Source organism: Populus trichocarpa, chromosome 6 (genome assembly GCF_000002775.5).
Source record: "Populus trichocarpa isolate Nisqually-1 chromosome 6, P.trichocarpa_v4.1, whole genome shotgun sequence".
NCBI lineage: Eukaryota > Viridiplantae > Streptophyta > Magnoliopsida > Malpighiales > Salicaceae > Populus > Populus trichocarpa.
This window is the reverse complement of record NC_037290.2, coordinates 20,732,756-20,748,289: the sequence shown is the minus strand read 5'-3', so window position 1 is coordinate 20,748,289 and position 15,534 is coordinate 20,732,756. Positions and strand designations below refer to the sequence as shown.

Sequence of the window (15,534 nt, the reverse complement as noted above, 5' to 3'; positions counted from 1 at the left end):
TTATATGAAGAAAAGTATACAAATTAAGCAAACGAAAAGAAGAAAAAGTGTAAAATCTGGCTAACCCATTTGAGCTTCTTTCTCAAAAATCCCAAGAACCCATCAGGTAGTGAAGTAGAATACAGGGTGTAGAAAGAGATGGAGAAGCATGAAGCAGGCACATGAGAAAGAAAGGAACACCACCCCGTACACAATCCTCAAACCCATTATCACCAAAGATCTCGAAAATCCACAGGGAGAGGAAGAGGTGGGCTTTGCCGTTCTGGATCTGTATCTGGAATTCGATTCTTATTCCTTTAAAGTGAAATTAAAAGAGAGATGGGTTTTCCCACGCGTAGGGAATAGAGATAGAAATGTTACGTGGGAATGTTTATTTTGAAGCACCTGTCTTGTTTGATCATTTTTTATTTTTATTTTTATTATTAATTTCTTGTGGTACTTGCCTGTGCTTTCCTCAGGCTGAAACGTATGAACAGAGAAAGGGATCTTGAATGGCGTTGCCATGAGACTGGTGGTTGTGAATGTTAGAACTCAAAAGCAACTTCCGAAAACTGATCACCTTTACATTTGTCAATCCACGAATGATGTGGAAGTGCATTAGAGTGTCACAATGAGCTAGCTGGTGTTTCGGACATTTAAGCCCCTGTTTGGGATTGTGCCCAAAAAAGAGGTTGGTTAAAATTTAAATTTTTTTATAAAATTATAATTAACATGCGATAAAGTAAAGTAAATAAAAGAAGAGAGAATTATATTATAATTTACATCCCTTATTACAATAATCAAATTGACTATGAATATCAGGCGATTATCTTAAAAAAAAACATCACACAAATACTTCTTGCTTACAAAAATTAACTTTTAAACTTAATTTTACTTTAATTAAATCAATTAAACTCATTAGAAGTTTAATTAAGCACTTAAGTTTAATAAATTCTTCTAATTTTGATCAAATTATTTTTCAAACATAATTTTCTTTCAATTAAATCCTTAAATAAGTTAGATAAACTCATTAGAAGTTTAATTAAGTTCTTGAACTTAATTAATTCTTTCAATTTCAATTAAATTGACTTTCAAATTGTGCTTAAATTAAGTTGTTCTTCAACCTATCTTGTCAACAATATTAAAATCTGACTATACTCCTGGAATTTGACTTGTTGCAACTCAAAAGCTCCTCTATTTATGTCCCAAAAATATTTTTAAATTTTGAATTTATGATTTTTTTTATTTTTAAGCAAAATATGAAAAAGTTTTGGGGGATTCAAAATTGGGTTATGACAAGTTGTTTAACACCTACTTCTTAGTAAGCAGAGAACATCATTCTTTTAGCACAATTATGTCTTATAGAACTAGTGTTAATCCTCCAATATTCAATATTGTTCACAAGATTTATAGGTTTAATGAAATATAGTTTCATACTCAATACTTTATTTACTAGGTTATTAATCCTGGTGACATTGTCTTAAGCAATCTTTTTTTTTTTTCTTAAAGTTCCTTTCTTGAGCTTTATTTTTGTAATTATTGACTTGATATCCAGTCTTATTATAAATAAACCACTTGCTATTGAATTTCATGACAATATCTTTTCCCTTCACATTAAGCTTTTTATTTTGGTTTTTATTATTGGTCTTCTTTACTTGTTCAATAATGTTTGTTTTAGAAGCTATTATGAAAGAGTTAGCTCTCCTTTCAAACAACTTATTATTTATTATTATTATTATTATTATCAATCTTAGAATGATGTTTTCAACTCTAATCTCCTTTCACTTATGCCTTTAAGGTATTTCTTGAAATCTTTCAAAGATGATGATAATTTCTCAATAATAGCAATCATTTGAAAAGATTCACTTAAAATCATCCCTTCAACATGAATGTTGTGTAAGATGAGTTAAAACTCTTGAAATTTGCTTATCATAGTCCTTGAATCAATCATCTTGAAGTCGAGAAGTTTGATGACTATGAACTTTTTCATGTCAACATCTTTAACCTTATACTTTCAATAGATGATGGCTTCCTATAGTGTCTTTGCACTTTTAATTGAACTATACAAATCATATGGCATGTTATCCAAACCATTTAAGATGTAGTTATTGCACATGAAATATTTGTGCATCCATGCATTCGTAACTACCACAATAATAATATTAGACAAGAATTTTACCAAGTTCAAGGTGGTTAGATAAAATACCTTTTATTGCCACCTCTCAAAGTTCAAACCATTAGAATTTTTAGGTTTCTCACCATGTACCACAAAAAGTGATGGTGGAATCATTGCTGAAATATTAGTTGTATTAACCATCTCCTAAGTAGAAGACATAATAATATAATCTATATATAAATATGACTTACAACATTCAAATAAAATAACAAAAAACAAATTTATTATATAAAAATTATAAAATATGGAATTGCAAAAATTAAACTAAGCAATTAATAAATAAGATACAAGGTAATTTTTAGTCTTAAAATTGTTGGTAGGTTGTTAATTTGCATGATATATAATTCAAATACTTTAAATTGAACTAAACTTGCATGTAACACACACTAAATTGAACTAAACAATTATAATTTAATATTAACATTTTTTTTAATTATTTTCTTAATATACATTTAAAATAACATGTGTAGTTTTGTAAAACCTCCGGGCGAAAAATCATAAATTGACTAGTTTTATGTAAAATAAAAAAATTCGTAACTCTTGATTGGGTTATCTAAAAATTCTGAAATTTTGCGTGGAGCCTTCTAATATGATACCTTAACTTGGTTTAAAATTTCAGAATTTTTAGAGAAATTCAAAAATTTAACGAAAAATCACAATTCGACTAGTTTTACGTTATTGGATGTAATTTTCAATCCGATCATCGGATTGAGCTGAAATTTTATGAGGAACCTTAAAATATATTGAATAAAATTTGGTTAAAATTTTAAGATGAATGGAGCTCGGTAGTGCTAGCAAAAAAAATAAAGACCGTCAAAGAGGAAAAAATATTCATTAAGGGTATAATAGTAATTTTCCATTGAAAACAAAACATATAAGCTCTCCTTCTCTTCTATTAACTGCCGAATGGGCAGAAACAAAAAGGTGAAAAGAAAAACAGAGCATAACGTGAGAGAAAGAGAGAAAAGTAAGGAAAAACAATAAGGAAATTGAGAAAATATCTTTATAAGCTTGCAAGTTCAACCTATAAAACACTAAAGCAAGTGAAGGAAGGAGGATTTGGAAGTGTTAGATTTATTTGGTAATTAAGATGAGTTAGCTGGATTTGTAAATTTTGAAAAAATTATGTAAATTAAGGGATTAAGTTAGATTGAAGTAGAAGTATTAAATTTCAAAGGTTAAGAGTAATTAATTAATATTAGAATAATATAGTGAGTAAGTTACTTAATATTGTTATTGTTGAAACAGATACACCGCGAGGTGATGCAGATCGTTAGATGTAGGAATACTCCTGTTTACGAATTACTATTTTGGAATGTAATATTCATGTCTTTACTTTGAATGTAAATCCTTTTGTGTTGTAAAAATTAAGTAGAAGGTGTAATATGTAGTGGATGTATTATATATATATGTATAGTTGTTAGTATGACCAACTCATTTTCAAAATGATAAGATAAGATTTATTATAAATATAATATGACTCTTAATCTTAATGTTGTATTTATATAGTTTAAAGGCTTCTATGTAGTTAGTTAGCATTTATTACGTTTAATGATGAATTTGTTTATCTTTTAAGTTGTTTTGGTAGTACATTTATGTTGATTTACTAATTGATATTATGAGACTTGCATATATTGATAAGTATAAATATTGAGTTATTGTTTGATGAATGGAATGTGATCCAGGATGATTGGATCAAGATGGAAGTCGTAATGACATATAATAGAAGTGTTGTCGATAACTTGGTACCAACAAAAATAGAGGAAACTCTGCCGAAATTTTCAAAAAAAAAAACCCATAATTTTAGACATATTACCCAATACTTGACATTGGTAAAGAAATGTTGGGAGATTTCATGATATTATAATTTGAGGGTGTTACATGTTTTTTTTCAATAGTAACTTTATTAATGTGTAAAATATTTTATTTTTTAATTTATTGAATGAAAATTAATCATAAAAAAAAAATTATATGGACCTTCATCAAGATGCACTTCCAGTTAAGATGTTTAATTTTAAACTATTAATAGAAATAAAATAGATAATATAGATTAAAAGACTTTCACAAATATAAAATTAGAGAATGCATCTTTTCCTTCAAGGTACTTCATTATTATCCTTAATAATAAAGTAGTCATAACTGAAACTAGAAAGTTTCTTTGGTAGTGTTTGGTTATTGTCTCGAAATAAAAGAGACGAAGATAATGAAAATATAAAAGACATGTTTTTCATGTATTTTTTATTTTAAAAGTAAAAAATCTCACTCTAAAACTATTTTAAAAACAAATGTATTTTATATTTTTGTGTCTTTAATCAAACATATTTCTATTTTTATTGTCTTTATTGTTTCTATACTAAGACAATAAACAAATGTTACCATATCAAATTGGTATATACAATATATAACATAGACTTGCAATAGCCTTTTCACTTTGTAAAAGTCAAAGCGATAACAAAAGCTATTTAAAAAAGCCAAAGTGTTGATATAGCTTTTTAAATAATATAAATATGACTATTTTTTTTATATGCACTCCAATTAAAAAAAAATTATTTTAACCTATTTGTATTTTAATATATATAATATTAATAATTTTTGATTTGTTTTAGAAAAAGACATTGAGAAAAGTTGTAGGGATGAAAGAAATTTTTTTAAATAATCTATTTTAATATTTTCAGCTTTTTTTATCGATATATAGAAATGGATTTTCATTTTAAAAAATCATTTTAACTTTTCATTTTATTTACTATCACTTTGAAGCTGTAAAATTAAAGAAGAAAAGGATAAAAAAAGAATAGTTTTTTTTTTCCTTGACTCTTCTTTCAGCTCACCTATTAAATATGCCCTCATGCTTGTATCACGGCCACAGCGTTCTTTCTTTTAGATTTTTAAGACAAAAACCCCGAGATAACCTTAATTTTGATAAAGATTGGCTGCAAAACAAAACGAAACAAAACTTTATGAAGACGAATCTTTTCAATTTTCATACTATATTGTTTAGTGTGGGGTTTGCCTCTTTGATTAATCAATATTATTTGGTATTTATGAGTTTCAAAGCATCAGGGGTCCATAGCTCAGTGGTAGAGCATTTGACTGCAGATCAAGAGGTCACCGGTTCGAACCCGGTTGGGCCCTTTTTTGTTGTTTAGTTTTTTCTTAATTCATTCTTTGGAATTGCTTTGATTGCACGATGGGCTGGTCTTTCAGATTGGGTCCATACAAACTGGGCCCAAGTACCCCTAACAATGACATGTCGTTCGCGAGGCAATTTCTTTCGTACTTTTCTAGGTGATGCACAGTGGTCATGGTGACTGGTGGCAGCAGCCATTGCAGCACAGGAATTTTGTGTGCGCATGATCATCGAAGCATGGTAGGGCAGCTGAGGGGTCCTTCGGGGGGCAGCAGGATCATACATGTTATTGATCTCCAACATACCCACCTAGATTAATACTACGAGGAATTAAAAGTTTGATGGAAGAAAAACACTCAGGATATTAATCATATTCATTTATTATGTAATAGCCGATCACCATGAAGTTGATGTTCATACAACAATGATCAAATTACAAAGCTGAAAATCATCATTTGATTAATTTTATTGTGTTCGAACTTCGAAGACGGTTATGAGCTGTCTGCATCTGAGCTTTGAGCTGTAAACACAATCTAGAACAGCCAGGTTGATTGATCTTTAGCTCCTGATCCTTCCAGCCAAGTTTCATGCACATGCATGTAAGTTGCCCCAGAAACACCATCCTTCTAAAACACAAAGAGGAAGCAGATCATGTGAGGGCAGAATTCTTGTTTTAGCAGAAACTCATTGATTGATCTCAAGGTTTACCTTTATATTTATTATACAAGTGATCACACAACCTTGCTGCTCATCCCCTGCAAGAATTGACGAATAATTTAGGAGAAATGAAAAAATGGCACATACAGCTCCATTAATTGATTAAGAGATCCCTGTTATCAAAGATTTTACTTAGCATGGAATAAATTAAAATGGGCATGCAGGTAATCTACGCCACTAAAGAATTACAAAAATTCTACAAATAAAAGCATAGCTACAAGAAATTAATTGTCCGCAAACCCGATTGCCAGTGCAAATTTTCCAACACCAACTCCAAAAACCCAGTCAAGTGCATTGAAGGCATTGCAACAGATACTATACCAAGAAGTTACTAAGGATTCTACAGGTATATTTCAAAGGTTGAGCTAGTCCATGTTTTAGCGATTTTCCATTACTATGGGGTGTCTAGCAACCACCCTTTATCCTGTCCAGGTGACGAACAGGCTATTTCAAGGAAAAGTTGAAAAATCTGGGTGACAGCTCTCATAGAAACTCAGACAAATAAGGAAACCGTAGAACCATTAATCATAGAGAGGAGAGAGTAAAACAGTTTTATTATTGTCCATAGAAGATATGATTAATTGTTCTATGGACGGTTTCTTTTCTAGCAGATGGTATGCTCACTCTGACCATGGCTTTTGCCAAATAAAGCACCTATAGGATTCTAACCCCCAAGTAAGAAAGAGAATATCAGTAGTTGTAGATCTGTTTGTCCCTCTCCTAAGCAGGTCAAGTTCTAAAGGCTCTTCCACCCTGTTTACAGCTACCCATGCAAAGGCATTTGTATGACTCCGAAGAAAAACCAGAATCCAGTAGAAAAGAGATCCCTGATTAGTTGAAGAACATCCTGCAAACCAACTACAGCTGAAGAAGTATATGTTAAAAACTTAAAAACCTTGCATTGACAAATCAGAAGAAATTACATGGATGGCATCAAAGAAAAGAGGAAAGTGTACCAGCGTCCAGTAGTCTAAACTGGTGCAGAAATATATCATAAAATGCATGGGAGAGCAGGGACATTTTATCATCAGCATTATTGATAATGCAATCATTATCATTCGGAGGTCTTACCTGATAATTCCCACTTATTGAACTTTACTAGCCACGTGTCCAAACCAGTCTGTATGGATAGTACCCGATCCACCCAAACTCGAAATTTTTGGCCCTGTTTGTCACCATAGTAGCTCCTCATTTCATTTAAAGCATCACAAAGAGAAAGCTCAGCACCAGATGGGTGGATAAGAATACCAGATGAATCCTGTCAAAAAAAGGAAAAAATTATATCAGGCTAACTGAAGAAAGGGAATCTGGAAAAGCAAAACATATGTATATAAGAGTGCATTCATGGACACCAGCAAATAAGATGATGGTGGATATTAATTTATCTAAGTATGCTTGATAATGCTTGCTCTATGTATTTTAAAATAAATCCGCCCCCAGACCTTGACTGCAGAGGCAAGTGGGTGGGTTAGTATTGTCCAGGTGAACCTTGTCCAGTTCTTTGAATAAATTCATTCTTAAAACAAAACAGACAAATTCAACCCTTCAGATTTTATGGCAGAAAGGATAAAAAACTGAACAGTCTCAAGCTTGCTTTTCTGTTCATCAGCCACAAGGCTATTCATATGGAGAACAAGTATCAAAAGCTTACATGGTTAAGCACAACAGGTCAGACTTTCATTTATAACAGTTTAACGGTATTAGCAATATATTTATCCTCCTGAAAGAAAAGCAAAAGAACTGAACCAAACAACCATGACTGGATAATTTAATGCTTAGCTGGAATATTATGAGCCTCAAAAGAATATGAAATCCAGATGAATCTAGTGTATTGTTTATACCATGAAAGAAAAGCAGACACAAGCCATGTTTATTTCTTGCATAGTAGTTAGTATAAACCTAATCCTTAAAGGTTAAAATGCATCACAAAGAAAAGGAAAGACATAAAAGTCCACAAACTTTTCTAGAGCAACACATAGAGTCAAAAGAAAAGAGGATAGAAACATACACAATCAGCTTTCATGCTTGCCAAATATAGCTCCGAGTTTTCAACCTCTGCACGCCTCCATCTTTCATAGAACATGAAAAATCTCACTATTTCGCTACTGGCACTGATGTTTTCCGACTCAAAGTATGAAAGGTTGGTTGTATCTCTTGGAGAAGTATTGGGACCAAGTTTAAAATGACCAATAGCTTGTATGATCCCAGCTGCACACCGCTCGGTTGCATGAATTATTTTAGCATTGCCTTTAGCATTTTCAGCATGCCACTGCAACAACTCTTCTTGTGCATTACTAACCTAGACAGATAAATCAATGAATGAATAGTTAACAGAAAAAAATGACCTATGTGAGCAACCTCAATTTCCCAATGAAGTGATATGGCAGAACATAAATACCCACCATCACTCCATGTACATCTGGAATGCTGAACAGCTCGGCATCATTTCCAGAATCACCACAAACAAGAGTATTGGCAGGTAGTTTTCCTTCAGTCTTAAACTTCTTATGTAAATACGCAAGAGCTTGTCCTTTGCCAGCACCTTGGGGTAGTATATCCAGGTCCATTCCACCACTATAAATTATCTTGACATCCAACTAGAAACAAAAACGAAAAAGAAGAAGAAGAAGAAGAAAAGAAAGATGAGAGAGAGAGAGAGAAGAAGAAGAGAAGAGATTTAAAAATTAAGTTAGACACTGTAGCACCTGTAGACTTGTACTAAAAAGAACACAAAATCAGGGGGCAAGGATCCCAAAACTAGAAACTAACCCCACGTTTTGCAAATATCTCTGATAGCGCCTTCGTCACATTCTGAGCATTGGCTTTATCAACATAAAAGCTGACCTTGTGAGGCCGTTGCTCTGTTTCTGACTGCATTACCCCATAGATGTCATTTATTCAGAGATTTCAAGTTGCCGAACTGTTTTCTTCTATGTACAAAACTATATGCTCATTTTCAAAGCAATATGCACAATCAGAGAACCAAATCCCATAAGTGTTTAACATACCTGAAGAGTAAGTTCAGGAAACTTGCTTGTTTCCTCAGTGACTAGGTTCCTGTCCCATTTCTGATTCAAAACTTCAACCCAACCATCATCAGGCACCATGGAGGTGCCATACGTGATCTCAGTTCCCACAGACATTATGGTTATATCAGGTGTTAACATGGGTTTCTCTTTTCTCAACTGCTTATAAAGCGTAGGTGATCTTCCAGTGGAGAAAACTAGCAGAGAATCATTACGATAACAGGCCTCCCATAAGGCATTGAACCTAAGAAGAGACATGTTCTCGGGATCATGATGATCAACCTGCAACAAGAGTATATTGTCTAATAAAATTATAGCAGCCACAAGAATATACAATGAAACAAGCAGAAACCAAACAATTACGAGACCAACCATTGTGTGATCAAGATCCGAAACTATCATGAGGCGAGCAGGAGCCTTGAGCCTATCCATCGCTTTTCTATCCCAAACTTTAACCCTGTACAAAAAAGGTTCGATTTAACTAGAGAAACAAGCATCAATGACATGCTTCACTATCAATTCAAGCCTAGGGTATTATATCCAAGAAAAAAAATTAATTTGGCAATTATGCAGAAGTCATCAACTTATAAGATGAATCACTAATATTGGATATTGAAGGTACTGTAAGAATTGAAAAGTTTCATAATTTCGCCTATCCATAAGATTTGCACAGGTACTAACAAAGCAATTAGTAAAGTTTGTTTTGTAGCTGTAATTTTAATGTTAGACTGGATATATGATATTATAAATGAAAAAATAAAGAGAAGAAGAAGATATTGTAAACAGAACTGGTAAAGCCCCCCAAAAAGACTAAATAATTAAAATAAAGAAAAGCCAGAGAACCCATTAACTGGATTCAAAAGCATGAGACACTCATCAAATGAACAAAATAGCAGAAAATCAGAGACCATGAATTACTAATCAATCAAAAGAAAAGGCAACTCAAAACATTTCCATTACCAAAGGTCCTAATATAACTGAAAGAAATTAAAATCAATGTCCAAATAAAAATCCCACATCAGTAAAAAACTGAAAATAAAAATCCCATCTTCCGTTACTTCACCTCTTTATTTTTTTCCTTCAGCACACTACCTAAGCAACCAATCCAAGCAAGATACACTAAAAAAAATAAAATGAACCCAGAAAAAGAATCTGCATAATCTAAAAGCAGCATAAACGAATAAATGAAAAGATAAGAGCTTTTGGAAATGACGATTTCCACTGATACAGAACTGCAGTGATTATTATCATGGAACTGGAAAACCAAAGAAACCTAAAACAAATGGAATGAAAGGATTGTAGATTTGTACCCTTTTCTTAATATTCTGTGCTGGTGATGATGTGATAATTATAAAGATGGAGAGTAGAGTTTTGGATCCAAATTCGTTGGCGCTTCTTTTGTGAAAATCCTAGAAAATAATGGACTGATAGAGAGAGAGAGAGAGAGAGAGAGAGAGACTGGGAGAGTGTAAAAAATATAAAAATAGATCTGGACACTTGTTAAAAAAAGAGATAGACGCATGGTGGAGCTTGCTGGTGATCTTGTTCGTGTGGTCGAAGAATATGCATGGAAAAATTAGGAAGAAGGAATAACACAGGTCTTACAGCATCTCCAACCCAAAAAGCTAAATCAAAAACTAAATTAATAAAATAATTTTTTAAATAATATAAATATAATTTTTTTTATTATATACATTTCAATAGTAAAAAGCTATTTAAAAAAATCATTTATATTTTAATATATTTCATATTAAATTAATTTTAATATAATTATATAACTAATTTAAATATTTTATATATAATATAATTATGATGTTATTAATTATATAAGTAATATAAGTAATTTATAAAAGTAATATAAAATTAATGAAATAATATGAAAGTTAAAAGATATAATTTAAAATTAAACTTAAAATTTATCTATATGAATATTTTTAATTTTCAGTTTTATATATTACTGTTAAAATTTTAATTTTTTAAAAGTAAATTCAAATTCAAACTTTGAAAAAAACCACCAATATTTTAAATTTTGATTTTCAATTTTTTTAAAAAAAAATTCATGCTTTGAAAAAATGACCGTCAACATTTTAAATTTTAAAATTTTAAATTTTAAAAAAATGACCGCCAACATTTTAAATTTTAAAATTTTAAATTTTTAAAAAATGACCGCCAACATTTTAAATTTTAAAATTTTAAATTTTAAAAAAATAACTGTCATCATTCTAAGATTTCAAAATTTGAAAAAATAATCCATTTATAAATATTCTCATATATCTTAACATTTTTTCTCATCATTCCATTTTTTTCTCTCCAATCAAAAACATATTTCATTAAAATTCATCATGAATCATTCTAATTTTAATTTTTATGATGCTTTTGATTTTGATGATGACACTCCTATGTTTGCTTTTCAAGTTGCTACTGCTGTGGTTGCTGAAGAAGAATCGAATAATCAAGGGCGGAGAACAGGGCATCGTGGCTCTATTCCTGGTCACAATATTGTCAATCATAATAGAAAGGAAGGTGAGTTAAGGTTATATAATGATTATTTTGCAGAAAATCCTAAATTCACTCAAAGTCAATTTCGAAGAAGATTTAGGATGAGTCGTCGTCTTTTTCTTCGGATCGCAAATGCAGTGGAAGCTCATAATCCATATTTCAAACAAAGGACAGATGCTCTTGGTGTTCTTGGTTTATCTTGCCTTCAAAAGGTAACTGCAGCTCACAAAATACTTGCATATGGTATTCCTGCAGATCTTACTGATGAATATCTTCGAATTGGAGAAACCACTACGATAGAAAGTCTTAGAGCTTTCGTCAAAGCAATCGTAGAAGTTTTTGGTGATTGGTATCTAAGGGCACCAAACGAGGCCGATATTTGTCGATTATTATCAATTGGAGAGCAGCGTGGATTTCCAGGGATGTTAGGGAGCATTGACTGTATGCATTGGAAATGGGAGAAATGTCCAATTGCATGGCATGTGATGTATATTGGTCATTGTCGTGAACCAACTATAATTCTAGAGGCGGTGGCTTCACAAGATCTTTGGATATGGCATGTCTTTTTTGGAATGCCTAGATCATTAAATGATATTAATGTTCTTGATCGGTCACCTATCTTCGCTGCACTTGCTGAAGGTCATACTGCTCCTGTCAATTATACAATTAATGGGCATGAATATATAATGGGATACTATTTAGCAGATAAGATTTATCCTAATTGGTCAACCTTTGTTAAGACAATCCCAAGACCATTAGGAGCAAAGAGAAAATATTTTGCAAGCAAGCAAGAGTCTGCAAGAAAGGATGTGGAGCGGGCATTTGGGGTGCTCCAATCTCGTTTTGCAATTGTACGTGGACCTGTTCAATACTGGGATGAAGAAACGCTTGACATATATTATGAAAGCTTGCATAATAATGCATAATATGATTATTGAGGATGAAGGAGCAGTGAAGCTTGGATTTGACCATGAGCATGAAGTCAATTCTTTTATATCAGTGTCACATGGTGAAATACCAGAACTACATGATTTTCTTCAAACTCATAATCGAATTAGGGATAGAGCAACTAGCTCTCAACTACAAGAAGATTTGATCGAACATTTGTGGGAACAATATGGCAACGAGTAAAATCTTTAGATTTGAACTTCTTATGTTATCATAATTTTCAAGTTTTTTATGTTTTTTTTTTTCATTATGGTTGTTATCTTTTAAGTTAATTAATCCTACTTATTATTGTTAAGTGTTAGAGGAACTTCAAAAAAGTATTATGAATTGATATCAATTTCATAACAATATATTTAAAATAACCAAGAATTTTCTACATATTTAATTAAAAATACATTACATTACAATAAATCAATCAAAGTTAATTAAAAATTAAAACCCCTCTTTTGCATAATTTCTAACTTTCTATTTTGAAAATATGCTGCAGAAATTGGATCCAAATTAGAAATATCCATTTTCATAATTTGTTCTTCTTTCTCAATCCTGTCCAATTCTTGTTTCTCTTGACTTTGTTGAATCACCATGGCTTGTTGCTCTAACATAATTTTCCTGTCTCGTTTTTTCTGATCCTCAATTTCAACTAGAGTATCCTTGAATTGTTGTAAGAGATTTGTTACAGTTACCTCCCCAACTTTATCTTTTCCTTGTCTACGTTTAAGTCGTTCCTTTGCAGCCTTCTGACCGATTGGTCTGTCTTGATAAATCAATGGTTCACTATCTTCTCCTAAACTAACAGAATCAGGGGTAGATGGAGTTGATGAAGCTGGACTTGCATTGACATGACTTTTTTGTTTCTTATTTGACCTTTGATATTGACTTGCACGCTCAAATTGCCATTTGGGTTCTTTTCTTAAGATAACCCAACAATGTTCTAGTTGAAATCGTTTGCCAACGCAAGAAGCATACATTTGTCGAGCATCATTAATCTGGTAAAAAAATAAATAAATTAAATAATGTTAAAATATGTGTTAAATAATTTAACATGGAAATGAATATTAAAATTACCCTTGATTCTTCGGTCATTCCACTTTGCTGACAATTTTCAATTTGAGTGACAAATCCAACAAATTTACCGACTTCTCTATTTATTTCTTGTCATCTACTTGAGATGCTTATTTGGGAACGATTAAACAAGTTTCCTCCATTCTCTACAAAGTAAGCATGGACGCGAGCCCAGAATTGTTTTGTTTGTTGTTCAACTCCTGTAATTGGATCCTTGCTTGTATTTAACCATGCAGAGACAAGTAAACAATCTTCTTCTGGTGAGAAGTTTTTACTTCTTTGTGATTTTTTTATTGTATTGACATTTAAATTCGAGTATGTTAAGTTATTAATTAATTGATTAGAATCACTTGGTTGAGAGAGAATATCTTCTGACTCGCTCATAAGAAAATTGGTAAAAGAGCTTGGAAAATTTGAATCCATCTACATAAAAAAAAAAAAAAAACTCAAGTTAAAACCTTATAAAATGGTGTAAATGAAGCTCACATTTAATGTCTAGTAATTTTGTAGTTTTCATACATGTGAATTAATAATAAAAATTGCCTTCTACTTGTTATAACATTAATCTAATCATACAATTAATCTAATCACTTGGTTTAGTTGCATTTTTAACAAGACAAAATATAATTGACCTCAAATTAAAATAGGCAATCAAAAATAAATTTAAGATATGTCACTCCATGTTTTTATCAATATCAGCTACCATCATTACATCCTTTCGATTTTGTCAAAGATAACAATATAAATAAAAATTGTTTTTCTTAACCTATATCAAAAACATAAAATAACAAAGAAATAAAAATCATTACAAATAGCAAATAAAAATCAAGAGATGCAAAAAAATAAAAAAAATAAAAAAAGTCTTTAAGCAAACATACCTTTTGATTTCAGCTAATTAACACAATCGATGTTATTAATTAACCCGCGAACAATTAATTCTTTTTTGCTAAATTAGAGAGAACGGTGAAATCTGCAGGTAAGTTTTTTTTCCTTCTGTTTTGCTTAAATGTTGTCTTCTTCCTTCGGTTGGTTCTGCTTTTAAATGGAAAAATATTAACGTTGGCCAACGGATACAAAATGAAGACGTTGGCCAACGGATATAAATCAACAGAGAAAAAAACGGTTGCCAACGTTTTCATTTGCCTTTTGCTACATTTGCCTTTTGCTACAGAAGAAGATAGAAATAGCTTTTACCGTACTCAACAGCTATTTTAACTGTGAGTTTAGCTACCCGGTTTGAGTTGACATAAACAAATAAAAAAGCTAAAAGTACAAGATTTTCCTTTTGGCTCTTCTTTTACCTTCTCGGTTGGAGATGCTCTTACATTTGGGAGAAGAGATAAGCATATGCTTCATTAGGTACTGTTTCCCAAATATTCTCTTCTGGCCTTTTCCTTTATTGGACATATTTAATTACAAAATTAATCTCATTTTCACTTTCCTGTTATAGCTTAAAAAATTGTGGTTTTAAGGATTATAGAACTCCATGTTCTAAACAAATGCCACTATAAATCCACAGTCAAAAATCCACTCAAAAAGCAAAAACATGAAATAACTACTGAAGATGTTGTGCAGGATGTTTTTAATATTTGGTTCTCATCATGCTATTTTTTTTTTAGTTTAACGTGGGTGTCCGGGTCAATTTGTGCGCACCTCGACTAATCCCACGGGCCCTGAAATTAACGACCATGTAAGCTTCCAGTGGCCATCATATGAGCAACCACAGGGCTCGAACCTGAGACCACAGAGGGAGCAAACCTCTTGGTCCCAAACTCTTACCACTGGGTCATCACCTAGATGGTTTCATCATGCTATTTTTCACTTGATGAGACCGAGAAGACTTAATATTCGGACAATACAATAGAAAAAGATAAAAGTTATTTATCATGCACAATGACATCATGTTCGTGGTTCTAATGATGTATACCCATTGACAAATTAATTTGTTAAATGTAATTATGTAGTTTAATTTGTAATTGAATTGATATTATTTATATAAT

At 31.5% G+C, this 15,534-nt stretch overlaps 2 protein-coding genes and 1 non-coding gene across 5 annotated transcripts; 2 read left to right on the top strand and 1 right to left on the bottom strand.

The window, feature by feature from the left end:
* The first annotated feature begins 5,215 nt into the window (after nt 1-5,215).
* On the top strand, nt 5,216-5,287 carry TRNAC-GCA (transfer RNA cysteine (anticodon GCA)). The gene has a single exon. It is a non-coding gene; the product is annotated as a tRNA-Cys (tRNA).
* Nucleotides 5,288-5,644: 357 nt separating this feature from the next.
* On the bottom strand, nt 5,645-10,640 carry LOC7479489 (sucrose-phosphatase 1). 3 transcript variants are annotated; one of them, XM_024604502.2, is made up of 9 exons: nt 10,336-10,640; nt 9,398-9,551; nt 9,008-9,307; nt 8,769-8,870; nt 8,402-8,596; nt 8,008-8,298; nt 7,071-7,257; nt 5,991-6,037; nt 5,645-5,908 (listed from the first exon to the last, which is right to left on the bottom strand). In XM_024604502.2, exons 2-9 carry the CDS (start codon nt 9,455-9,457, stop codon nt 5,816-5,818), a joined length of 1,275 nt encoding a protein of 424 aa, XP_024460270.1. In that variant the 5' UTR covers nt 9,458-9,551; nt 10,336-10,640; the 3' UTR covers nt 5,645-5,815. The 3 variants fall into 3 exon arrangements, with proteins under 3 accessions (XP_024460270.1, XP_002309266.1, XP_024460271.1); XM_002309230.4 differs by having other exon boundaries at nt 9,398-9,482; XM_024604503.2 differs by lacking the exon at nt 10,336-10,640 and adding an exon at nt 10,089-10,313 and having other exon boundaries at nt 9,398-9,482.
* Nucleotides 10,641-11,424: 784 nt separating this feature from the next.
* On the top strand, nt 11,425-12,450 carry LOC127905450 (uncharacterized). Its single transcript, XM_052453756.1, has one exon. It carries the CDS (start codon nt 11,425-11,427, stop codon nt 12,448-12,450), a length of 1,026 nt encoding a protein of 341 aa, XP_052309716.1.
* The last annotated feature ends 3,084 nt before the right edge of the window (nt 12,451-15,534 follow it).

Excerpts from the sequence above, each read along its gene's own strand:
- LOC7479489 (XM_024604502.2), bottom strand. The coding sequence starts at position 9,457 with ATGGATAGGCTCAAGGCTCCTGCTCGCCTCATGATAGTTTCGGATCTT. Across the intron at positions 6,038-7,070 it reads CAATAAGTGGGAATTATCAG|GGGATGAGCAGCAAGGTTGT; the intron begins GTAAGACCTCCG and ends CAATTCTTGCAG. Across the intron at positions 5,909-5,990 it reads CTTGTATAATAAATATAAAG|AAGGATGGTGTTTCTGGGGC; the intron begins GTAAACCTTGAG and ends TTTGTGTTTTAG.
- LOC127905450 (XM_052453756.1), top strand. The coding sequence starts at position 11,425 with ATGTTTGCTTTTCAAGTTGCTACTGCTGTGGTTGCTGAAGAAGAATCG.